The following is a 24,929-nucleotide window of genomic DNA, read 5'->3' on the forward strand; positions in this document are numbered from 1 at the left end:
ATTTCTGCATATTCCATACGTTTTTGTATCCATTCTTCTTTTGCCAGGACTACTACTTTTTTCCATTTGGGGGTGAGTAACATTCTTGCCGCTGTAGTCACATACATGAATAAATTTGTATACAGTTTGGGTAGGTCTGTCCCTGTAATTCCCAAAAGGAAAGCTTCTGGGGTTGTTGTTTTTAATAAACATTATTCTAAACATCTTTTCTCATTCATTATATATAATTTCCCAGTAAGCTTTAACCTTGCTACAAGACCACCACATATGATAAAAAGAACCTTCTTTCTCTTTAAATTTCCAACACTTCGATTTGGATTTAGACATTTTTGCAAATTGTCTTTTCCTTTTTTGCCCCGATGTATATAATTTTTATTACATTTTCTGTTTTACAATTTAAAATACTCATTTAAACATCATTAAAATATAAATGAATTCTGTTCTTCTCTTTCCATGGTTCATTTTGCATATCATAAATCCCAGCATACTTTACAAAAACTAAATTTTTGCCCATTTACTCGGTTTTCAGTACCATCGATAGTGGCGCCTGCCCTGTGGAACACCCTCCCAGCAGATGTCAAGGCAGTAAGCAACTATTTTACTTTTAAAAGGCAACTGAAGGCGGCCCTGTTTAGGTAAGTTTTTAATGTCTGATGCTGTATTGTTTTTAATATTCGGTTGGAAGCTGCCCAGAGTGGCTGGGGAAACCCAGCCAGATGGACGGGGTATAAATAAATTATTATTATTATTATCATTATATCATTTTCTCTTCCACGTGCAACGAATTATTTCTAAAAGGAAGTGCTTTGCCTCTTTAAATCTGAATGGCTGCTGGTAGCAGTTCAGAGGGGCTCTCTGTACGTGCTCAGAGGCACCTTTCTTACAAAAAAAACACCCCAAGACGTAGCAGCAGTAAAAACCACCCGCGTGAACCACACATGTCTGTATCGTTGTATCAGCTGCGCTCGCAAAGCGGTAATGAACCAATCGATAGCCGAAAAACTCGTCCCGAATCAGCCGTCCTGGCATTGATTGAGCGGCCTCGAGCGAAGAAGGCAAATTCTAAAGAGACGATAAAGGGGGATGGCTAGAGCGTCTCCAACTTCCTTTTACAGCGCTTCGCGGTCTGGGATGGACCTTCCCAATGCTTTACCATAGATATGAGGAGGCGCAGAGCGGCCCTACAACGGACCTACGGCCAATGATGGGTTTCCGGATGTTGTTTTTTCAACCGGAAGTTCAAGCTGCATGCGTTACAGGTTTTCTTCCCCCCCATCCCCGCTCACCTCTCTGGAAAAACGTTCCCCCTCAGTGGCGGTTGCCCTCTATAAGGGAAAACTTCACCGAGGGCCGAGAGGGAAGAGCGGAAATGCACCTCACCGCTGGCCGGAAACGGAAGGGAAGGCAGGAAGGAGGCATGTCGGGTGGTGGCGCGCTGGAGGAGGCAGTTTGAGGCATCGAGACGGTACAGGCGGAGCGAAGGAGGGGAGGGGTGGGGGAGTCATTGGGTTCCCTACGCGTTCCGTGGGTGGTTAGCGGCGGCACTACCGGGCTCTTTAACCTCCTCATAGAAGGGACCCCCCAGGGTCATCTAGTCCAACCCGCTGCAATGCAGAAATCTCGGCTAGGCCACAGGTGGCCGACCCGGCCTCTGTTTTGTGCGAGAAGTGGAGTGTCCCCTACTTGCACCCACTCACATGCATGCTCTCCCCACGCCTTTTCCCCCCCCATCTACCGGGCTCCTCTTCGTAATATTATCCAGCTCCAAGGGAGAGGGAGGCCTTTGTGAGTCCACCCACTCCCCTTTGTGGGGGTGGAAGAGAGGAAAATAGGGCGACTTAGTGAAATCTTTTTTTTATATATAAAATCTTTTATTGGTTTTACAAAATTTTTAAAACAATACAAACATGTAAAAAGACATACAAACACGTATAGTTTCATGACCTTTTTTTCATAAACCTTGTTTCTCAGACTCCCCCATACCTCCCCTTTCTGCATCCCAATGTCCAAAATTTTCAGCAACTTCTAAATATTTCTGTCAAGCCTCTATCCTCTTAATCTTTCCTTCAAGACTTAGTGAAATCTTGAATGGTATATATACACACACACACGTGTACATACCCATCTCGCTGAGCCTAGTTGGTGTAGCCAAATCCTGCCCTGTAGACACCTAAAGCATCTTTATTATTATGTATTGAATTTATACAGTGGTACCTCAGGTTACATACACTTCAGGGTACAGACTCCGCTAACCCAGAAATAGTGCTTCAGGTTAAGAACTTTGCTTCAGGATGAGAACAGAAATCGTGCTCTGGCTGCGCGGCAGCAGCAGGAGGCCCCATTAGCTAAAGTGGTGCTTCAGGTTAAGAACAGTTTCAGGTTAAGTACAGACCTCTGGAACGAATTAAGTACTTAACCTGAGGTACCACTGTACCGCCCTATACCCAGACATCTCAGGGCAGTTCACAGCAAAGATCAACATAAAACCCACAATATATATAATTAAAATAAGAACAACAACCCAATAACACCTGAAAGCAGTGCCCAAGCCCAGTTTTCTTTTACCCCCTTGCTGGTTTTTTATTTTATTTTATGCAGAGGGAGCTGGGCTAGGAGGGATTTGGCATCTGAGCTAAAAACTCATGTGGGCGCACATGTTGACAATAAAAATAAAGTTATGTACAGGCTTTTGAGGAGCAGCTACAGCCAGTTAATGCATGTTTGTTTTTTTAACTTTGCATCCTGCCTTCCCACCAAATGGTGCTCAATTTGGCTACCAGAAATAATGTAAATTAGTACGATACAATCTGTGGTGCTTTCGCCAACCCTGTAAACTAGGATAGTGTTGAGCAGAAATAGCTAGCATTGTCCACTAATTCTTTTTAAAATTAAATGTTGTGGTCTGATAAGTCAGCTATGATCTTTAATTTTAAATATGCTGTATTTTGTTGTACAGAGCCCTCATCATTTAGTGGCTGGAGCGTTGGGACTTGGACTGGGGAGACCTGTCTTCCAATCCCTGCTGGCTGGGTAGGCTTGGGCCAGTCACTATATCTCAGGTACACCTCTCTCACATTGTGATTGCAAGGATAAATTCAGATAACTCAACGTAAGCTGCTTTCAGGGTTTTGGTTTTTATAGAAAGTACGCTAAATAAATTCTTGGTGTGTTTTTTTTCCAGGTCAGTTTGACGGAAATTAAAAGATGGATATCCGACCAAACCACACACTGTATATCAATAATGTTAATGACAAAATTAAAAAGGAAGGTATGAAAATAAATTATTCCTTATTCTGAACGCTTAGTCAAGAAACAGAAAGTTTTTGTAGGAAGTAAGCTGCTTCATGCCCTCACTTCTCCACCATGAGAGAGGATTGGTCTTTGGTAAATTTTTGTAACTCAGCTTTTCTGGAGAACGTTAATAATGCACAGAGAGGGGGGAAGAGCATTCAAATATAAATGATTTGTTAGCCATTTTCTCCAGAGTGATAAATTGTTATTGATGTTTTGAAATACCTAGTGATGGCACAAAAATTTCCCATGAGGGGAATTGGCTGGGAGCAGTTAACATTTCAGCAAACAATGGGTAAGAGAGGTGATGATGGAAAGTATAATATTTTTGGCATGTTGCATTGTCAGACTTTTCTGATTTTGGAGTGAGAAACTTGGCTGGCTTCCCTGCCCAAGTCATGTGCTGTCTCTTGGAGTGATTGCCCTGACCTTGAAGATGCTGTGGTGTCTTAGAAGCAGATACATACAAGTATAATTCTCCTTTTCTTCCTTCCCTTAACAGAACTGAAAAGATCTCTGTATGCACTGTTTTCTCAGTTTGGCCACGTAGTGGACATTGTGGCTCTAAAGACGATGAAGATGAGAGGACAGGCCTTTGTTATATTTAAAGAACTTGGCTCCTCCACGAATGCCCTGAGACAGTTGCAAGGCTTTCCATTTTATGGTAAACCAATGGTGAGTTTTATATTTTACTGCAAAACATGATAAGAGAACAATGTGGCTGGGGATCTTGTGGTTTCTCTGCCTAGAGCAATAGGTAGTATATTTAAAGTTTTTGGTCTGTTCACTAGACTCTTTAAACACTAAAGGGAGGAATTCAGCACCCCACTATGCTGATCATTCTCTCAGGGCAAGTGATTTGGCTTGTCAGATGGGATGTTCCTCTCTCTTTTGCCTCTCTGCACTGTTCCAGGGGTTCTCCTGACTCCTCCACGTGAGCCTGTTTAAGGGAGTGGAAAGAGGGGAAGCTGCATTGCAGAAGTGGACGTTCTTGTTCAGGGCTTCTGCTGGCAAGACTCATTAGTTGAATCCTGCCCTCTACGGCCTAGGACACTCGTACCTACGGGACCGCCTCTCCTGGTATGCCCCACGGAGGACCTTACGGTCCTCAAATAATAACATTTTGGAGGTCTGCAAATAGTAACATTTGGGAGGTCCTGAGCCTCAAGGAGATTACACCGGCCTCGACCAGGGCCAAGGCCTTTTTGGCCGCGGCCTGGTGGAACACTCTGTCACAAGAGACCAGGGCCCTGTGGGATTTGACATCTTTCTGCAGGGCGTGCAAGACGGAGCTGTTCCGCCAAGCCTTTGGTCGGGGTTTAGTCTGACTCCCTCTCCCCTTTCATAAGAACTTGCATGAAAGTGGCCTCCCACTTTTTCTCACAGGCCCATATAAGTTCAGCACAAACAGTTGGGCCTGGTGAGCATTTAAGGTCCCCAACTCTAATCTGCAGGTTGCCATCTGATTGGATTTTATTCTGATCCTGATCTGATTTGAGGATGTATTTTAATTGATTGTCTGATTTTATGTTAATGTGCTATACATCTGATGTTAGCCGCTCTGAGCCCCGTTTTGGCCGGGGAGGGCGGGGTATTAATAATAATAATTATTATTATTATTATTATTATTATTATTATTATTATTATTATTATTATTTATTAATTATGTGGAAATTCTATCCTGTCAGATCATAACAAGGCCCTTCATTGGAAACTCACCATACCAGCTATAGGCAAACAAATAATTTTAAGCTTTCTCTTGGGAGAAACCTATTGTCTTTCCAGGGCAGATCAATGCTGCAATCCTAAAAGCACTTACTAGGGAGTAAAATCATTGATCAGTAAGACTTCTAAGTAAGCATGTTTAGGTTTCTTCTGTAAATAAGTTTCAGTTCCTTGTTATAAGACTGCTAATTTAATGTAACTGTCAAAAGCTCTCTTTTGATTAAAATACAGCCAGTGAAGTGTGTTAGGAACACCTCGATCAACTCATTCCAAATATATTTATGGGTAAACAACTTTGGAAAATGTCCAAGAATTGAACAGAAGTAAATGTCTTAAGGGGACTGTTCTAAAAACATGACTAAAGACCTGAATCTTCTGTATGAAAATCCTATTTTTAGTATGTATTTTTAAAATCTTTATGGATTCCATGTTGATACAAATGCATTGTGAAAACCAAGTATTTTGTGGATGTTCTTCCCTACCCTGGACGATATCCAATGTAACTCAGGCTCTGAGTTGGACTCCAGGTGCCAATACATAACACTGCCTTAGCTTTTCAAACAGTTCATTATCTGGATACTCTGTAACCTTCAACCCACTCCCCTTTATTCCTTGTCTGTTCCAAAATATCAGGCTCAAATTTGTAGCTTTGATGCTTAATGCAGCATTCTAATTTCAACAGCGCATCCAGTATGCAAAAACAGATTCTGATGTGATTTCTAAAATGCGTGGTACGTTTGCTGATAAAGAGAAAAGGAAAGAGAAGAAGAAGATCAAGTCCTTGGAACAGTCTGCTAATGCTGCAAAGAAGCCAAATCAGGTAAGTGAGTTTGTCCAGATCTCATTGCCGTCAGTCAAAGAATAAGCCTCTTTCTTTAACATTTGCCTATAACATTAACAAATGGTAGGGCACTTGTGTTGGGAGACATGTAGAACAGAACTATATATTATGTAAGCTGAGTTAAGCCTCAGTTTCAAAACAATACAGATAAAAATCAACAGTTGCTTAACCTGAGAGTAAGATCAGCTGGACTTGCTTCTGAGGAAACAGAAATATGATTGTGAAATTGAGTCTGACAGTTGTTTTTTTACTAGCTTTATGCGATTAGCAGTTAACAAAAAGTGTACTTTTCCCTAGCAAAATTACTGATCCCCTTTGAGCTAAGAATATTTTACCTACCAGGTGATATTGCTGCCACATGTAGGATAAAAAATCTCCCAGATTTGTTCTGCTTGGGTATTATGGGCACTGTTATTGTGAGAAGAAAATTATTTGAGGAATCCAGTACTTTTGCTTACTTTGCAGAGCTGTTTGGATTTGTTTGTCTTTGAGCATTTTATATTTCCTTCCAGCTATCCTGTCCATCTTTTTTTTTGCAAAAAAAAAAACAAGACTGTGGAGTTGTGGGGAGGGAATAGGAGGGCAAAGTCACTTGTATGTGCTGGTGAATTAGGAGGCAGCTGTGTGTGTGTTTGCTACCAGCAACTGTTGGCAAAACCACAAGTGGTAAGGCTCCCTCGGCCTTGAGCGCCGCAACTCCAGAGTCGTCCGCAACTAGACTTAACGGTCAGGGGTCCCTTTAACTCTTAAAAACATAAGCCCATGTAAATAATTTTTTCTATTTAAAAAATGAGCCTCTAGCAACTCTTTAGGGTAAATCATAATATAAGTGGGTTTTTAAAAGTGACTTCAGGTCTCGAAGCATAATTTAAAAACAAAAAAAAAATTTTTATTTCTCAATAGGGAGCAAACCAGAATTCAGCAAATTCCCAAGCAAACTCGCAGAATCAACAGGTAATCCTTAACATTCTTTGCACTGGAAGTATACCAATTTCAGATCACCACGTTGGTCTTTTTAGAGCTACATATTTTGTATACAGATATATGCATTTTGGAAGCAACATGCTTTATTTATATATGACCAACTTCTGTAAATGATTAATTAGCCGTTGTTAAGTGTTATCCGCTAGTATTTGCTTAGAGGGACTGTAAATATATAACTGTACCTCCATTTATTGTTGTATAAAAAACAGTGTCCAAAATCTGTAATTTAATCCTATCATTCTAATTGTGCCAAGTCCTTATTAGGATAACAGAGATGATAGCACACCACAAACTGAATACATGGTATGTGAGGGTTTTGTTTTTAAAGGTACTACTGGGCTGACAGCTGTTGAATGCCTGAAGTGCCAACTACCTGGACATTTTGCAGGAGAGATGTCGTGGAGTACACTATCTAGATGTATTCTTAACTAAAAATGCTCAGAATAGCCACCTGATTGTATTAGACTGCTTAGCTAACCTAAAAACCTGTGAAGTGCAGAAACACACAAACAAACAACTTGAAGTTGTTTACGTCTACCCCAATTCTCTTATGTCAGATGAAGAATTGGCAGCTTCTTGGGTTAACGTCAATGAGTTATGCCAAAATAGCTATTGTTAACATTTATAAATATTAAAGCAAATGTGGTTTTGGCGTACCATAGCACATTATTTGCTGCTTCCTTTACAGGTGCCTGATAATCCACCGAACTACATACTTTTCCTCAACAACTTGCCAGAAGAGACCAATGAAATGATGTTGTCAATGCTGTTCAATCAGTAAGTTCATCTAGATACATATATATACATAGTTCTACAATCCTTTACACCTGCATTTGAGACTATCAACAAAATTGGTGGAATTTTTTTGTAGTAAACTGCACAGGATTGGGCTGTTAAGAACCCAGTGGTGAGATATGTGGTCTTCTAACCTTCTGTCATTTGCAATAGATTTCACCATCTGAACTCAAAGAATGATGTCTGGTTCTATGCAACTATGTTTTTGCAGTTTGGATGGGTTGAGATAATGGAGCCTTCAGTGCAGGCTATGGAGGGCTATGGAGATCCAAGACTCTTTAGAAACACACCTCCTTCTTTCAAGCTGCCATTTATATGCACTCATAGAACAAAAACTCATTGTTATTGTGAGATGTGACTTAAGAATTTGCCTCTTTGGTTATGTTCAAGCTGAATGAATTCAATTTTTTGGCCTCTGGTGGCAAAGACCTTTCAAATAACAAAGAAGTGGCTGTTCATGCAACTTTCATGCTGCCTCTTGGATTAGCTGCTGATTTAAATTTATATTTATGAGTAAGAAAGGCAGAATAGCCAATGGATTTCTAAAAATAAAACTGGGATGCTGGTAATGAGCCATGTTTGAGGGACAAGGAAAGACAATATCAAACATGGCTTTTAACCTGTCTCGGATTAAGTGCAGGATGTCTGTGTTTATAGTCTGACTCAACATAAGTTTTAGAAACAGTAGCCATGCAGACTGCGATTTTTACAGTTTAACGTGAAATACGTTGCATTTAAGGTATAGAAATATTTGGCAAAACATAAATACCCATTCATTGTATACTTGGGTAAGTGTACATCATGTGACTTCTAAGTTAGTCATTCTAGTAATTTATGCTTTGTCAAGGTTGGATAGAGATTGTGTTGAATTAGCTCTGTAGGAGAAGGTTTGGAAACAGAAGAACAAATCCATACTGGGAATCGTATCTGTTGAATGGAAATTAACTGAAAAATAGTTTGGCACAACGTGGGCTTCATAAAATGAAAAAAATTGTCTGAAGTCTGTAATTCCTGCATTTCAGCTGCTCTGTTTTTCATTGTGTTACAAATATGTTCCTGGCATCTTTGGTATGTTTTACTTGGCAAATTCAGCCTATAGTTTTATTTCAGCTTTATTTTCAACAGTGAATTTCAATTTTATAAACTTTTTTTGGTTGGAGAATAAGAACAGCCCTGTAACATGCAAAATTAAAGCATGTCATCTTGTTTAAATTTTTATCTCTCAAGGTTCCCTGGTTTCAAAGAAGTGCGCCTGGTGCCCGGCAGACACGACATCGCATTTGTGGAGTTTGAAAATGATGGGCAGGCTGGAGCCGCTCGCGACGCCCTCCAAGGATTCAAAATTACCCCTTCGCACGCAATGAAAATCACTTATGCCAAGAAGTGATGGAAGGAAACTAGGATCCCTGAAGGACTTGCTTAGTTTGGTTTTTCTTTCCCCCTACATGCTGTAGGGTAATTTGGATTGACTGAAGTGTGGTTCCTTGAATTTAAGGAAAACATCTGGTATGGCATTGTTGGGAGTTAGTCAGTACAAGTATGTAAGGATTCTAAACACATTCAAGGAATGCCAGCTGAAAAGCTGGAAGCTGTAAAATTTGGTTGTTGTACATAAGTCTGTTTTGTATACTGTGACTGGAGGGGCTTCTTCACAGTAAAGTTACCTGTTCAGAAATAAAGGTGCATTTTCTCTCTTGAAACAGTAATCTAAGGTGTACTTGTGTTTCATCAAAAGCAATAGTTCTTGCTAACTTGCTAGGGACTGGAAATGTACTTGGAAATGCTAATGATTTGAAATACATGCTCATTCCATTAGTTCTTTCACTACCCCAAAACCTGCTCTGGAGGGCTGGGGGAACCCTAAAAACAGATTTGGAGTAAGGGGCACAAGGGAGGAGAGTGAGGGAGTGCTCCCTTGTGCCAATGGGATATCTTCCTTAGATACAACTCCAGATGTCCTGCTGAAGATACAGATAACTGAGAGGCTGTTCTGTATTTTGAAAGAGTTGTCAACAATCTTGGATGAGCTGCTTGTAAAAATAATACTGTCAGGGATGGGATCTGTCTAGAGCAGACAATGCAGTATAGATTATTTGGAAAGATGTATTGGATAAATTGTCATACCTTGGAAGTCGGAACGGAATCCGTTCCAGAAGTCTGTTCAACTTCCAAAATGTTCAAAAACCAAATAGCAGCTTCTGATTGGCTGCAGGAAGCACCTGTAGCCAATCAGAAGCCGTGGAAGCCCCGTCAGACGTTCGGCTTCCAAAAGAACGTTTGCAAAGTGCAACAATCACTTCTGGGTTTGTGGCGTTCAGGAGCCAAAACGTCCGAGTTCCAGGGCGTTCAACAACCAAGGTATGACTGCATCCAAAATTGGACCAGTATTTTACCATAAAGATGTAAATAAGGAAATACATTCATCAGTAGTCACTGACTTCAGTAGTCTTAGCATCACTATTGGGGAAGGGGGTATGTCCCAGGTGATTTGCAGGTGTCCATATGTATACAGTGTCCACCTGAAATATGCAGTTGGTATCACTAAGCCCCTGCAGTAATAGGGAGCTGCTATCCAGATGTTTCCCCAGAAACTGAATGTGAGCATGATAGCTTCATTTTAAATGAACCCATTATCTGCAGAATGTAATATAAGAAGTCTACATAGCAGGGGGGTGTCAAACGGGTTTGAATGCTAAACTCCCTATTCAATAATAAGGTCACTGAAATACTGATTCTGTCTGAATTCAGCGCCATTGATGCTCCAAAGCATGGTGCTTGTATTTGTCTCTGCTTGATGTTGTGTTCTTGGATACCCAGCTTTTAATTTAGAGTGACCCTGGGTGGTTGGGGTCAGTGGAAACTCTAGGCTTATACTAAGCACATCTGGTTCTTAGCCTTGAATATAGTTAAATAACTTGTGTAGAATGGGTGTTGGTCATCACAAGCTCCCCTAAATTCAGGGAAGGGCTGCTTTTCTGTTCTGCCACCTACTTCTTAGCCAGGTCCACCTGCAACTCCAGATGTCCCTGGGAAGCCCTTTGTACGATAACATTTACTGCCAAAATAAAAAAATTCCTTCCAGTAGCACCTTAAAGACCAACTAAGTTAGTTCTTGGTATGAGCTTTCGTGTGCATGCACACTTCTTCAGATACACAGACGTATCTGAAGAAGTGTGCATGCACACGAAAGCTCATACCAAGAACTAACTTAGTTGGTCTTTAAGGTGCTACTGGAAGGAATTTTTTTATTTTGACTATGGCAGACCAACACGGCTACCTATCTATTTACTGCCAAGGAGCAGAAGTTTGCCATAAACTCGTAAAGAAATAATCACATACCTGTATCCCACTCTTCTACATTTGTAATCTGAGCAGATGACAACACAAAACAGAAACAAAACACACTTGAACCAAACAAATAGAAGGCAGCAATTCATGACATGCGATGCGGTTAAGGTCAAGCCAGAGGCAACAGCAGATTTAAACATTAAAAGCCTATAGAAAGAAGATATACTTTCAGATACTGTTGAAAGGAGAGGAGGCTTGATGCAACACGACAGTAAGGGTCTTCCGGGACCATTCAATCCATTACACCTTTTTGCAGATTCATTACAAACTGATTTGGGGGCCAATGTTGGCTGAAAAGAGATATGAGACTTTCTGGAAAGGATTTTGATTCATTTTGTTTGTTTTCATAATTCATACCCCACTGAATGTCTCAGTTTCTAAATGGAGGTGGCCCTTGCTTGTCAGAAAAGGTAAAGGTACCCCTGATGGTTAGGTCCAGTTGTGGATGACTCTGGGGTTGTGGCGCTCTTCTCTCTGTATAGGCCGAGGTAGCCGCCGTTTGTCCGCAGACAGCTTCCGGATCATGTGGCCAGCACGACCATGCTGCTTCTGGAGAACAGTGCATGGAAACGTTTACCTTCCCGCCGAAGTGGTACCTATTTATCTACTTGCACTTTTGACGTGCTTTCAAACTGCTAGGTGGGCAGGAGCTGGGACCGAACAACGGACGTTCACCCCATCGCTGGGATTCAAACCACCAACCTTCTGATCGGCAAGTCCTAGGCTCTGTGGTTTAGACCACAGCGCCACCCGCATCCCTTCTGCTTGCCAGAAAAAGGGGAATAAATTCCTACTTCTCCTTTCAGCCCTTATGTCCTGCCTTCCTTGCTGTTCTGGAGGGTCATGAAACCAGTCACAATAGGATGTGATAATTTGTAATGGCCTTACATTTGACACTCACATACCATATAGTAGCTCAGTCATCTGTATTCTTCAGGTGCTTTGTGAGGCCATACGTTGCTGCAAACTTCAAATATAACCCTTTGAGATAGCAACTGGCTCATGGAATGGGGATCAAAAGCAAGCATCTACATATAAACCCACAACTTGATGACTGAAATCGCATCCCACTCCTATGAGCTGCATTACTGCCGATGTGGCTCATAAGCTCTTCCCCCCATTTTTTTTATTGGTTTTCACAAAATTATAAACAAACAAACACATAAAACAAACAAACACAAATCATAACCTTATTAGAAATTACACTTATTAACATTGTTAAGTGACTTCCTCGCTTCCCCTTGGTTGAATTTCAATGCATATCCTTTTAATGGTTTTCCAAATCACAGTTCTTATAAAGTTTAACTTAAACATTAACATCCTTAGATCTTTTCATTTTGAAATTAAACATATAAATTCATCACTTAACTTTTATAAAATCCTAAGGCAATTAGGTATCTGCAAGCTGTTTCCAATTAATTTAACTTGACATATTTAACTAATCATTAAATTTAGTCCATTCTTCCTGATACTCCTCCTCCTTCTGGTCGCGGACTCTTCCGGTTAGGTTGGCTAGGTCCGAAAAATCCATCACCTGTGGCTCATAAGCTCCTGATGGGGGAAGATGGCTTGTCTCTTTGCACTGGAATCGGTCTGGTTTTTGTTGGCAAAGTTCCTCTGGCACTTCCTCCCCAGCCCATGGCTAACATAGGATTCTTTGTGTTTCTGCTACACTTTAAACCAGCCCGTAAGATTGGAAACCTGTATAATTAATGGGGACCTGTTGTTTTTCCTCCTTGCACAAAATCTGCTGAATGTGATGTTGAGCTTGACTTAACTGCAGCAAGAGGCAGGCATTTAAAAACGCCTGGCAAATAAAGCAAAAGGGTCCCCCTGAAGTTTTCCCTGCTCTTTAAAAGCGATGGAATGTTGCCCTCACAACTTCCTATTGGTCAGAGAGCTTCTCATCCCCACCCTCCAAAATTGCATCTTAATGGTTTTTTTATACATATATAATAGAGAGCTGTTCCTTAACCTGTTCCTTTTATGTAAGGGAGTGAGAGTGAGGTGCCCGGGAGAGAAGAAAATGCCTCACACTGTTAGCATGCTGATGTTTCTGCTGTTTCTTGGATTCACTTTCCCGATGGTCGCGAAGGGAATTTTTATGGACAAGCTGGCAAGCAAGAAGCTGTGTGCCGATCAGGAATGCTTATGTAAGTCACCCGTTTGTGAAACTGTGTGCTGAAAATGTGAACTCTTGCATGAATGAATCCCTCTGTGGTTTGCCATATCCCAGGCATAACTTTAAATTTATGGATATATTTTTCATAAATATATATTGGTGTAGCGGTTAGAGGGTAGGACTGGGATTTGAAGACCAGAGTTCAAAGTCCCCATGTTCACTCGGTGATCTTGGGCTAGCATAACCTTACCTGCTTTGCAGGGTTGTTGTGAGGATAAAATGGGAACGGGCAAAAACATGTACAGTGGTACCTCGGGTTACAGACGCTTCAGGTTACAGACTCTGCTAACCCAGAAATAGTACCTCGGGTTAAGAACTTTACTTCAGGATGAGAACAGAAATCGTGCAGCAGCAGCGCAGCGGCAGCGGGAGGCGCCATTAGCTAAAGTGATACTTCAGGTTAAGAACAGTTTCAGGTTAAGAATGGACCTCCAGAACGAATTAAGTTCTTAACCTGAGGTACCACTGTACACCACCTCGAGCTCCCTGGTGGAAAAGAGTGGTATATAAATGTCAAAACAAAACAAAATGTAGATAGCTTTTGCAGACTTCTCAGAAGATGAACTGTGAATGTGGAAAGGGATGCTCGTATGATTGCCTTTGCAAAATTAATGAGGATTTCCTCTTCTTACCATGCAGCCCTTTAATTCTGTATAAAATCTTACTGGTGTTTTTTTCCCACCCCCAGATGCCATCTCCCTGGCAAGGGCGGAAGACGATTACAACGCGCCAGACTGCCGATTTATTAACGTCAGAAAGGGGCAACTGATCTACGTTTACTCAAAGCTAGTGCCAGAAAGAGGAGCTGGAGAATTCTGGGCTGGGAGTGTAAGGACCTTCCCTATGTTAAATCACATCTTATGTCTGCATGGCTATTTACTCCCCAGTATCCACAGTTTTTAGAGAAAACCCTGTCCCACCTCTCCTTGGACAGGGCAAGGCGATATTCTCACAAGCTCACCTGTATGTTCAGAAGCACCTGTTCCCTTCCCTCGCTCAGCACTTCATGGGGAGGGAGGTTAAAAAACACTCAGCCTTCTTAAAAGAGAGAGAGAGAGAGAGAATGAGATTTGTGCCAAAGTAAAAATAAGAAGGGGTGGGGAAGTTCTCTAAAGTGGACTGAAGAAATACCTTATGGAAACTTTAAAAATACATTTACAGTGGTGCCTCGCAAGACGAAAAGAATCTGTTCTGTGATTCTCTTCATCTAGCGGTTTTTTCGTCTTGCGAAGCAAGCCCATTGAAGGATTAGTGGATTAGCGCTATTAGCGGCTTTTAGCGGCTTTTAGCGGCTTATCTGCTGATCGGATCAGCTGATAAGCGGCTTAGAAAAGGGGGGGGAGGAAAAAACCCCGCAGGAACTCGCAAGACATTGTCGTCTTGCGAAGCAAGCCCATAGGAGATTCGTTTTGCGAAGCACCTCCAAAACGGAAAACTCTTTCGTCTAGCGAGTTTTCCGTCTTGCGAGGCATTCGTCTTGTGGGGCACCACTGTATATGTTACATGTATGCCTCACCTTTCTTTCGTTTTGGAATTCAAAGGAAGCATACAAAGGGGGATTGGATTCACAGCTGCCTGGCTTGAGAGGAAAGACATTTTCGCTCTCAGAAGATGGCACTTTTGGGAATATTGTCCCGTATTGTCCCTTGCCTCATTCCAAAGGCTTTCCTTGATCCTCAAGTGGGGCGTGTGTGTTTTCTAGGGAGACTGTAGTGAGGAGGGGAGAGAGCAGGGAAATTTTTGCAGGAACAGTGCTTGGCAGTGCTGCTTGGGGAGCAGTTTTCAAGCACTCAGGTATTAGCCAGGCCTGGACTTTGTCTTCAGCAAAGGTCCACACACCCCCCCCCCCGCCCGCCACGCCTTCAAGCTATTCTTTGGGTCTGTGCTATGTATGTTAGACCTGCTTTTGCACAAAGCCACTAGGTTCTAGTGAAACACTGGAATATTTCCAGTATTTATTGAAATGTCCAGGGCAAGGCCAGTGTCAGTGCACATTACCATGACAGCTGAGCCTCCCTCAAAAAACTGGTTTGGCATTCAAAGTGAGACCAGTTTGATGAGTCCAAAAAAATGGCCTCTGCTGCTGGGCTTTTTAAAATTTTTAGTCTGAACTCTCTGGAACTGAATTCTGGCACCTCTCAGGTGGGTGCCATTGCCATTATAAGAGATCAAGGGAGGCATTCTTGGTGAGTTCTGGCATCTCTCTCCCCTCCCCCCTGAAAAATAGCGCTGTCTTGATGTATTGTCATTCTGGAGCATTGTGGGAAATTAAACGCATGGCTAGACCCAGCTATGGAGCACTACTTCAAAATGCCTCAGCACCAGTTACTCCACCAGGCTCCATTGTCAACAGAATGCGACCCACCAGAGAACATCTTGCCCAGAAACCCTTTGAAATGGAGTTGGGTATTGTTCAGGGCAAACCTTTTCAAGAAATCCCAGTTTAAGGAAATAAGGCTTTTAAGAATATGATTAGTCAAGTCTACAGAAGAGGAATTAAAATTTGTATGATCTCACATTTTTCTTGGTCTCATTCTTGGAAATGCAATTACTTGTATGTACCTTTTGGTAAACAACAACAAGAACAAATCTGTTTTGTTAGTACCTTATGCTGACCGAAATACAGTGGCGTAGTGTGGGTTGTCAGCACCCGGGGCAAGGCAAGTAATTTGTGCCCCCTAACCCATGGATTTGCGCCCCTAACCCTAACCCCCAGTTGTTGCGCCCGGTGCGGCCAGCCCCCCCTGTACCCCCCACGCTACGCCACTGCCGAAATAATCTCAAAGAGTGTACAGGGCGACTGGGGCAGCCCATGCTTCCAACAGAGCAATGAATTCATTTACTCTGAAGAATGGCGGCGCTTAACTCCAGGCTTGTTTGATCTAACCCGTAAGGTTTATGCAGAGCAGTACGAGGACCAGATGGGCACTGTTGGATATTTCCCCAGGAATTTAGTCACAGAGCAGCACATCTATCAGGAAGCAAACGAGACAGTTTCCACGAAGGTAAGAAATGAGCAAGCTATGCAAATGTTGCTACACAAATGCTTTGATGGTTTGTGGCCGAAGCTTCCGCAGTGGCTGAATATTGGTGACCCCATAATTGGTGACCTCACAGTGGCGTAGCGTGGGTTGTCAGCACCCGGGGCAAGGCAAGTAATTTGCGCCCCCTAACCTGTGGATTTGCGCCCCCTAACCCTAACCCCCAGATGTTGCGCCCGGTGCGGCCGGCCCCCCCTGCACCCCCCACGCTACGCGACTGTGACCTCATACCTTCTGCTAAGGTAACTTGAGTGAACATTTTGCATCCTTGAAATTACTGAATAAGCCTCTGCAAGATGTTTCTTATTGATTTGGTTCTGGCCTCGTGTACGCTGAGAATAACACTCCTCTGGGCACAAGGTATGCTCTGTGCTTGTTTGGTGAGACTGCTTCCAATTGCTTTTTCCTGATTGCGCTGTGTTTTACAGTCTCACCTTCTGAGTTATTGGTTTCCTTCACAGAGGGACATTGACTTTCCTTGTTTGTTTTTCTCCTTCTTTGAGTTCTGAAAGCACTACAAGTTTCTTTCCTAAACGTAACTTTGGCTTAGTTCTCACTGAGGTGGCAAACCAGCCACCTGGGCTCTACGCAGGCACTATTCTAGAGGCCTTTTCATTGGGGAGGGCGAAGATGGAGATGTTCTTCAACTACCTTGACTTCAGGTTTTAAGGGGGAACCCAGCTCCTGTCATGGAGAATACAGCATCAGAGGCTTTTTGTGGGGCAAAGAGGCAGGAAACGCAACAAAATCCTAAAAGCTGCCAGAACAGCCTCCATCCCTGAGGCTACTGCAGCTTGTGCTAACCAAATACAGAAGTGAGACTGGGTCTTAGTATTTCCTGAAATGCAACATTGCTCTTGTATGCAACTTTGCAAGAAACATGGGACATTTGCTTTTCAAAAAGCCAAGTCAGAGGTGGTCCTAGAAGACACTGGAGACTCAGCTATACAGCTGCAAATATAATGTTTTAAGTGCATTTTAAGTGTGACTCTAGATGTGTGGCACTAAATATGACACTAGATGGGGCTGATGAGCTAATGGCAAATCCCATATATATTTTACGTTTTAAAAAAAAGCATTTTCACAGTGTTTATATCTGTGTAGATCCACTCTGGATTGAATCTAGTCAGTCATGCTTGGAGGAGAGCCGCTGAAGTAACTTAAGAACTCTTGAGCTTAGTTGGGCCTCAACAACGAGCGTGGCTGTCTGGACCCAACGCATCATGTTTTCAAAGCAACTGATTTCCCACAACTCCCTTTGTTCAGAATTGGCTCTAATTGCTTACTGTGTTTAAAAACTATAACAGTGAACCCAAACAACAACATGTTCTCTTTCTCAGGCCATCGATTTCTTCTGTGAATAGAAGTCTGTAAAGTGGTCAACCAGGACAGTTAAAGAAATGAAGTACAGAAGCGCTGAGCAAAAGAAGATCTTCCGCATTTCCTGTTGTAGATTTTAGGGAAAAACAGAAATTCTTTTTCCTAAACACCTTTTTTCCAATAGAAAGGGTAGAAAAACACATCAATAGGGCTAATAGGTAATTTTGATTTACTTTGCAAGTGATTTTAACCAATGCCCCAAACTGCTATTGCCTTTTAAATGACAATATTCTCTTTGTTACTTTTCAGAGCAATAAATGCTAAATATTATAGGCAGGTGCCTACCATTTGTGCTTCGTCCATTTGCCTGAGCCTGTTGTTTCCTCTAATGCCGTGGTTCCCACTGTGGGGCACATGCCCCACAGGGGGGCAATTTGATTTTTGAGAGGGGCAATTCGAGAATGAGTTATTAACAGTTAATGGCCTTTTAGGCTTCCTCCACATGAATAGGAGTTCACTTTTTGAATAATAAAAATGATATGTCGGGGGGGGGGGATCAGGATTTTAGGTGGGGCATGGCTCCAAAAAGGTTGGGAACCACTGCACTAATGTGTTTTGTGTTGCTAAATAAAAGTCAAAAGGGAAACATTTTATTTTGCTATGTCACAATTTGAGGTTATCAAGGATACATTGTTTAAGGGAGGTTTTTGCCGTTCGGGGGGACGCGGGTGGCGCTGTGGTTTAAACCACAGAAGCTAGGACTTGCCAATCAGAAGGTCGGCGGTTCAAATCCCCGTGATGGTCAGTCCCTGCTCCTGCCAACCTAGCAGTTCGAAAGCATGTCAAAGTGCAAGTAGATAAATAGGTACCGGTGGGAAGGTAAACAGTGTTTCCGTGTGCTGCTCTGGTTCGCCAGAAGCAGCTTAGTCATGCTGGCCACATGACCCGGAAGAATAGAATAGAATAGAATAGAATAGAATAGATTCTTTATTGTCATTACACAAGTGCAACATTGTACAAAGTGCAACGAAATTGGATGCCATCCCTTAAAACATCAAAAGCAAAACAACAACAACAACCAAACAAACCACATTCCAGCCACACCCACACCACACCCATCAAACTCCCAGGTCACACTATCGAGTTACAGCATTCAAAAAGGCCACAGCTCTTGGATAGAAACTGTTTTTCAGTCTATTTGTCTTTGACTTGATGTTTCTATATCTCCTGCCAGAAGGCAGTAGTGCAAACAGACCGTGTCCCGGGTGAGATGAATCATGCAGGATGTTATTTGCTTTCCTAAGACAACGGGAACCGTACAGTTCTTCCAAAGATGGGAGAGGATGACCAATAATCCTTTGGGCTGTGGTTATGACCTTCTGGAGCACCTTCCTCTCCCTAGCTGTACAACCGGAGAACCAAGCACAAATACAGTGTGTAAGAATGCTCTCTATGGAGCCTCGGTAGAAGCACACCAGCAGTCTCTCACTCAGATTGTTCTTCTTTAAAAGTCTGAGGAAATAAAATAAAGCTGTATGCTGTCTCCCTCGGCCAATAAAGAGAGATGAGCGCTGCAACCGCAGAGTCGGCCACGACTGGACCTAATGGTCAGGGGTCCCTTTACCTTTACCCTTGCAGTTTGGAAGACAGCAGGACATACATTCATTTTTCATTCCCTCATATGCTTCTGTCTTGTGCTGACAACAGCTATGGGCTGCATTGGATTGCTTTACCTGTCAGTTTGATGGGCAAGCAAGCTCATGCATAAGTGTGTAAGGAATAAGCATGCGTTGGCCCAGATTGCACCGTGTGAGTCTTGGATTTTGTTTTATGATTGGTGCAGTTCTGATCTATTCAAGCTATCCATGCCTAGGCTGTGCTCTCCAGACACAGATGTCTAGAGTGTCGATAGCAGGGCAGCAACATGTAAGTATTCAGAAGTAAAGGTAAAAAAACAACAACAGGTAAAGGACCCCTGGACGGTTAAGTCCAGTCAAAGGCGACGATGGGGTTGCGGCGCTCATTTTGCTTTTCAGGCCGAGGGAACCGGCGTTTGTCCACAGATAGCTTTCCGGGTCATGTGGCCAGCATGACTAAACTGCTTCTGGTGCAATGTGACACTGTGACAGAAACCAGAGCGCACGGAAATGCTGTTTACCTTCCCGCTGCAGTGGTACCTATTTATCTACTTGCATGCTTTCGAACAGCTAGGTTGGCAGGAGCTGGGACAGAGCAAAGGGACCTCATCCCGTCACGGGGATTCAAACCACAATGGACGTGGGTGGCGCTGTGGTCTAAACCACTGAGCCTCTTGGTCTTGCTAATCAGAAGGTCAGCGGCTTGAATCCCTGCATTTCTAGTTCTTGTACTCCTTCCCCAAGATCTGCAGCAGCCTCTGCTTCTCTTCTGTTGGAAAACTCATTCCTCCCTTTTGCTATGTGCAACTGGCTCTACATCCTGCATTTTTCTCTGTTGCATCCTGACGAGTCTTTGACCAAGGCAGGTGAGGAGTTCCCCTTTGTAGATTTCATACAAGGGTCTTCAGTAGGTTTATGCTGACCTCCAGTGGTTGTATTACACTTTAAATTGCCTATGTATATAATTCACTGCTCTCTTCTCAACCTAGGCCTCTTTTCTGCTCCTGTGTGCTGAGGATATGGCCCTTTGGTGGAGCAAGGCAAACCAATGAGCTGCCATTTTTTATTTTTGGGGGGGTTAAATAATTTTTATTAATTTTCAATTACAAAAATCCAATATGCGCCAAGTTATATTAATACCAAATAACAATACCAATTCAGATACAAATCAAATTACATATTAATTATAAAGTTTGTATGGCTTCCCACGTGCTGTACTTCAGGGTCTGATTCCCTTTTATTCTGACTCCTGACTATTGCTCAAACCAAATACAATCCATTCTGGATAAAATCCCTTATACCACAGCTACAGTGATTAACTTCAATTCGCATTAACACATATAGTAATTTGTAAATTCGCAAATGAAGTTCTCCTTTCTTTTTCCTGTGTGAGGTTTTAATTTCCATCCATTGCTTCTTTATTCCTTTATCAAATATTATGTCCATATTAATTATTCCTGATCTCCTTTGTTGACTCAGAGTTACTCCGGAGAAGTCTCTCTCTTTGTTTTCAACTTTTCTGATGCAGCTGTAAAATTCCACTTTCGATTTCAAACAGTCACCCAACGTCCTGCCAAAGCCCTGTCAATTTAGGTGCCACCAGAGGCATTATAAAGGGGCAGATAATATGAGTCGGTGGTGCATTTTGGTTCTGAAAGCAGCTCTTCCTATTCCTCTCTGCGGGTTACTGCAAGCAGCTTGCCATGCCATCTGCTTTAATAAAAGCCACGGGGTCTATATTGTTTGGTTGCTCATGTGCCAGAGAGTAGATTTTTCAAATTAAAACCCTCCAGGAAAGATAAACCACAATCCTACACATGTTCCCCCCCCCCGAAGCAAATCCCCACTATGTTCAGCAGTGCTTATTCCCAAATAACTCTGCTTTGGTTAGTAGCTGTAGGCTTTTTAGATCCCTGAGTATCAAAGAATCATAATGAATAAGTCTTTCATGCTCACCAATTTCTTTGAACTTCAGTATGAATATAAAGGTAACTAACAAATGGGGGTCGAGGGACTCTGTGGGTTAAACCACAGAGCCTAGGACTCGCCGATCAGAAGGTCGGCGGTTTGAATCCCTGCAAAGGGGTGAGCTCCCATTGCTCAGTCCCTGCTCCTGCCAACCTATCAGTTCGAAAGCACCTCAAAGTGCAAGTAGATAAATAGGTAGCGCTGCGGCGGGAAGGTAAACGGCGTTTCTGTGCACTGCTCTGGTTCGCCAGAAGCGGCTTAGTCATGCTGGCCACATGACCCGGAAGCTGTATGCCGGCTACCTCGGGCAGTAAAGCGAGATGAGCGCCGCAACCCCAGAGTAGGCCACAACTGGACCTAATGGCAAGGGGTCCCTTTACCTTTACCTTTTTAAGGCATGGGGTTCATTTCTGAGGTTTGCAAAATATATGCATGGTGTGGTTTCCCCCTCCCACTTATAATATTAGATCCCAGGGTCACTCTGTCAAACTGAATGGCTGTAGATTGTAGGCAGAAAACATTGTCTGAACTTGGGATTTCAGTAGGATGTTATGGGACAGGCACTGATTGGTAATGAAGCTGTGTGACCTCCCCCAAACCTTTACAGGGGCAAATAATATTGAAAGCAGGATTGTGCATGTGACTATCCTGATAGCATCATGAGCCCAAATCTCTTTCTCTCCTTCTCCCTCTCCCCCACCCACCCGAGCAATACTAGTATAGGAACACCAGACTACCAGTGGCATAGCGTGGGGGGTGCAGGGGGGCCGGCCGCACCGGGCGCAACATCTGGGGGTTAGAGTTAGAGGGCGCAAATCCACGGGTTAGGGGGCGCAAATTACTTGCCTTGCCCCGGGTGCTGACAACCCACGCTACGCCACTGCAGACTACTTCACAAGGCTGATGTAACATGTGCTTTCCATTTAGTCCACGTTTTTAAAAGAAAGAGAGCATGCTCATCTTCTCTTTAATTTTTCTAAAGAATATTTTTATTGGTTTTCTACGCTAACAGAGAAAAATATGCAGATAGAGAAAAGTAAGAGTAATACAATCTCTTCAAGTAAGCACACCATAGGCCTCTTTCTGGATCAGATTATTCTCCAACTATTCCAGCATTCTTTGCAAGAAACCCAGTAACCCAGCAGTTGTCACAAAAGCCACTTAGAGCTGCCCAAAGGCCTGCTGGTCGGCTGCAATCTTATCATTTGCTCTCCCCTGCATTGTGCAGGGATATGCGCTCCAGTAAGGCAGAGATTAATGCAGCACTAAAAACTGCCAGGGTTTCCAGATAGGCTGTCATGTTACGTGCACACCTACTTGGTTACCGGCAGAACTGGGTACAGCTCTGTCACGTGTGATAATGATTTTGGAAAACAACCACCGTTTTGGGCTTAGGTTGGCTTCATGCATCCTTTCACCTCTAGAGGTCCTCCTAGCTTTATTTCAGTCAAAAAGCTACGAAACAGAACAGCAGGGTTTTTGAAGAAAAAGAAACAAATATGAGGCCTGGTGAGGGTTTCTGGGCGTCTTAATGCTGTGGGTTCTCTGTCTTTCCAGTAAGACACATTCTCCTTCCCCCAGCAATTCTGCCACACACCCCATGCTGCCATGGTGCTTACATTTCGTATGGAAAATAAGACCAAGATGCCACAAAGGATGCTGTCACAACGTGCTCTTGTTTTGACATAAAACCATCCTTTAGCTGAGGAGCAACACCAAAGGGCAGAAGAACGTGGTCAGTGGGAACAGAGTGATTGATGATATTTAAGGGAGCGGATGGCGCTGTGGTCTAAACCACCGAGCCTCTTGGGCTTGCCTATAGGAAGGTCAGTAATTCGAATCTGTGTGGTGGGGTGAGCTCCTGTTGCTCTGTCCCAGCTTCTGCCAACCTAGCAGTTCAAAAGCATGCCAGTGCAAGTAGATAAATAGGTACCACTGTGGTGGGAAGGAGAACAGCATTTCCATTCGCTCTGGTTTCCCTCATAGCGTTCTGTTTGCCAGAAGTGGTTTAGTCATGCTGGCCACATGACCCGGAAAGCTGTCTGTGGACAAATGCCAGCTCCCTTGGCCTGAAAGCGAGATGAGCGCTGCACCCCATAGTCAAGTTTGACTGGAGTAATCCGTCCAGGGGTCCTTTACCCTTTTTTTTTTAACCTTTGATGATATTTGTCCTATTTAGTTTAGGGTTGCCATACGTCTGGGTTTCCCCAGGCATGCTCTCTTTCTTGGGGCCAGCATGCCCATCCAGGTGGATTTTTGCATTTGATGTGAAGTGTCTTGGGTTGGGGTTTTTAATTTAATTTTATTTATTTTGGAGCGCACGCTAGGCCTTGCACAGTTTCTGGTGTGACCTGGTGTGATCTTCCCGGGGCTGCTCATTCTCACATCATCTAGAGAGATGCAGTATCTCTTGAGCAGGGGGCCAAAGACAGCAAAGAGGGGAGAGGGAGGGGGGGTGAGCAGGTGAGTGAGGAAGGGGTCAGGGGCAGGGGGGTGGAGAGCAATGGAGATGCGGGAGTGGGTGCCCCCAAATGTGTCTGGGTTTTTGTTCTTTGGAATATGGCAACCCTAAAGGTAAAGGTAAAGGGACCCCTGACCATTAGGTCCAGTTGTGGCCGACTCTGGGGTTGCGGCGCTCATCTCGCTTTATTGTCCGAGGGAGCCGGCGTACAGCTTCTGGGTCATGTGGCCAGCATGACTAAGCTGCTTCTGGCAAACCAGAGCAGTGTGTGGAAACGCCGTTTACCTTCCCGCTGGAGCTGTACTTATTTATCTACTTGCACTTCAACATGCTTTCGAACTGCTAGGTTGGCAGGAGCAGGGACCGAGCAACGGGAGCTCACCCCGTTGCAGGGATTCGGACAGCTGACCTTCTGATCGGCAAGTCTTAGGCTCTGTGGTTTAACGCACAGCACTGCCCGCGTCCCACATCGCCACCCACGTCCTAAATTCATGGCAAAATGGGCAAAACCAAAGCAAGCAGATAGCTCCCCAAGGACCTATTGTTCTAAAACTTAGCCGACATGTTCCTATGTTCCTGGTGAGTTTGGCTAGCCTTCAAGTCAATGCAACTTAAAAAGAAGAAGTGGAAACACGCTGCCAGAAAGAGGTTTGTGTACAATTTGCATGTGCTGATTTGCATGTGTAGAAGAAAAATCAGAAAGTATAGGTATAATCTAAGCAGACATGCCACACATCTCTCATAATGGTGGGGAAAATGCTGACCAGATGAGCCATGCAGCTGAGCAGGCTACTTTCTAACTGCTGGCTTTTCATGGGTGTGTTCAAAGCCCCAGACTTTCCTTCTTAGTGTTCTTCATCTTTAATCAGACAGCCCTTCAAAGAGAGGACTGTGTTTTGTAAAGTAGGACACATGGCCACCTAAGATTTGTTAGAAATGTAAGGTTATGCCCCTATGGCAAACTGAGGTCTAAGCAACACAGGCCATAGGTTTTTTTGTTTTGGATCCATACAATTCAAATCGTAATATGATAACATACAATATAAGAAACAAAAGAAGCTATAGAAATGCAATTAGAAATCAACTTGTCCATTTAACGTGAGAATGCCACAGACCACGTGAATGAAGGGTGGGCATGGACCACAGTTTTGGAACTCCTGCTGTATATTCAACCTTACTAAAGAGACAGCAGTTTTAAAATAAAGATTTGGCACTGATAGTAGTGAGGATAGTATGAGGATCACAGTCTTTTCAGCTACATACTAATAGTTCAGATGTTGGAGATAGTTTCTTTATGTTCAGCTTTTTTTACCGCTGACCTGGTTTCTTCCACTTT

General features: G+C 43.2%; 2 protein-coding genes across 4 annotated transcripts; both read left to right on the forward strand.

The window, feature by feature from the left end:
- Window positions 1–1,316: 1,316 nt before the first annotated feature.
- On the forward strand, window positions 1,317–9,336 carry SNRPB2 (small nuclear ribonucleoprotein polypeptide B2). 2 transcript variants are annotated; one of them, XM_081189241.1, is made up of 8 exons: window positions 1,317–1,465; window positions 2,957–3,059; window positions 3,182–3,268; window positions 3,794–3,966; window positions 5,699–5,836; window positions 6,761–6,811; window positions 7,530–7,618; window positions 8,864–9,336. In XM_081189241.1, the coding sequence occupies exons 3-8, from the start codon at window positions 3,205–3,207 to the stop codon at window positions 9,021–9,023; spliced, it is 675 nt and encodes a 224-aa protein (XP_081045367.1). In that variant the 5' UTR covers window positions 1,317–1,465; window positions 2,957–3,059; window positions 3,182–3,204; the 3' UTR covers window positions 9,024–9,336. The 2 variants fall into 2 exon arrangements, with proteins under 2 accessions (XP_081045367.1, XP_081045366.1); XM_081189240.1 differs by lacking the exon at window positions 2,957–3,059 and having other exon boundaries at window positions 1,333–1,465.
- A 425-nt stretch (window positions 9,337–9,761) lies between these two features.
- Window positions 9,762–18,089, forward strand: OTOR (otoraplin). 2 transcript variants are annotated; one of them, XM_081189265.1, is made up of 5 exons: window positions 9,762–9,994; window positions 12,978–13,137; window positions 13,855–13,994; window positions 16,061–16,171; window positions 17,548–18,089. In XM_081189265.1, exons 2-5 carry the CDS (start codon window positions 13,011–13,013, stop codon window positions 17,569–17,571), a joined length of 402 nt encoding a protein of 133 aa, XP_081045391.1. In that variant the 5' UTR covers window positions 9,762–9,994; window positions 12,978–13,010; the 3' UTR covers window positions 17,572–18,089. The 2 variants fall into 2 exon arrangements, with proteins under 2 accessions (XP_081045391.1, XP_081045390.1); XM_081189264.1 differs by lacking the exon at window positions 9,762–9,994 and having other exon boundaries at window positions 12,534–13,137.
- The last annotated feature ends 6,840 nt before the right edge of the window (window positions 18,090–24,929 follow it).

This window comes from Podarcis bocagei, assembly GCF_964188305.1.
Source record: "Podarcis bocagei genome assembly, chromosome: 3".
Taxonomy (NCBI): Eukaryota; Metazoa; Chordata; class Lepidosauria; order Squamata; family Lacertidae; genus Podarcis; species Podarcis bocagei.

Bases quoted from the DNA above. Each gene is read 5' to 3' on its own strand.
- SNRPB2 (XM_081189241.1), top strand. From the start codon at position 3,205: ATGGATATCCGACCAAACCACACACTGTATATCAATAATGTTAATGAC. The intron at 3,967-5,698 runs GTGAGTTTTATA...TAATTTCAACAG, and splicing joins CATTTTATGGTAAACCAATG to CGCATCCAGTATGCAAAAAC. The intron at 7,619-8,863 runs GTAAGTTCATCT...TTATCTCTCAAG, and splicing joins TTGTCAATGCTGTTCAATCA to GTTCCCTGGTTTCAAAGAAG.
- OTOR (XM_081189264.1), top strand. From the start codon at position 12,846: ATGGAATGTTGCCCTCACAACTTCCTATTGGTCAGAGAGCTTCTCATC. The intron at 13,995-16,060 runs GTAAGGACCTTC...CTAACCCGTAAG, and splicing joins GAGAATTCTGGGCTGGGAGT to GTTTATGCAGAGCAGTACGA. The intron at 16,172-17,547 runs GTAAGAAATGAG...TCTCTTTCTCAG, and splicing joins ACGAGACAGTTTCCACGAAG to GCCATCGATTTCTTCTGTGA.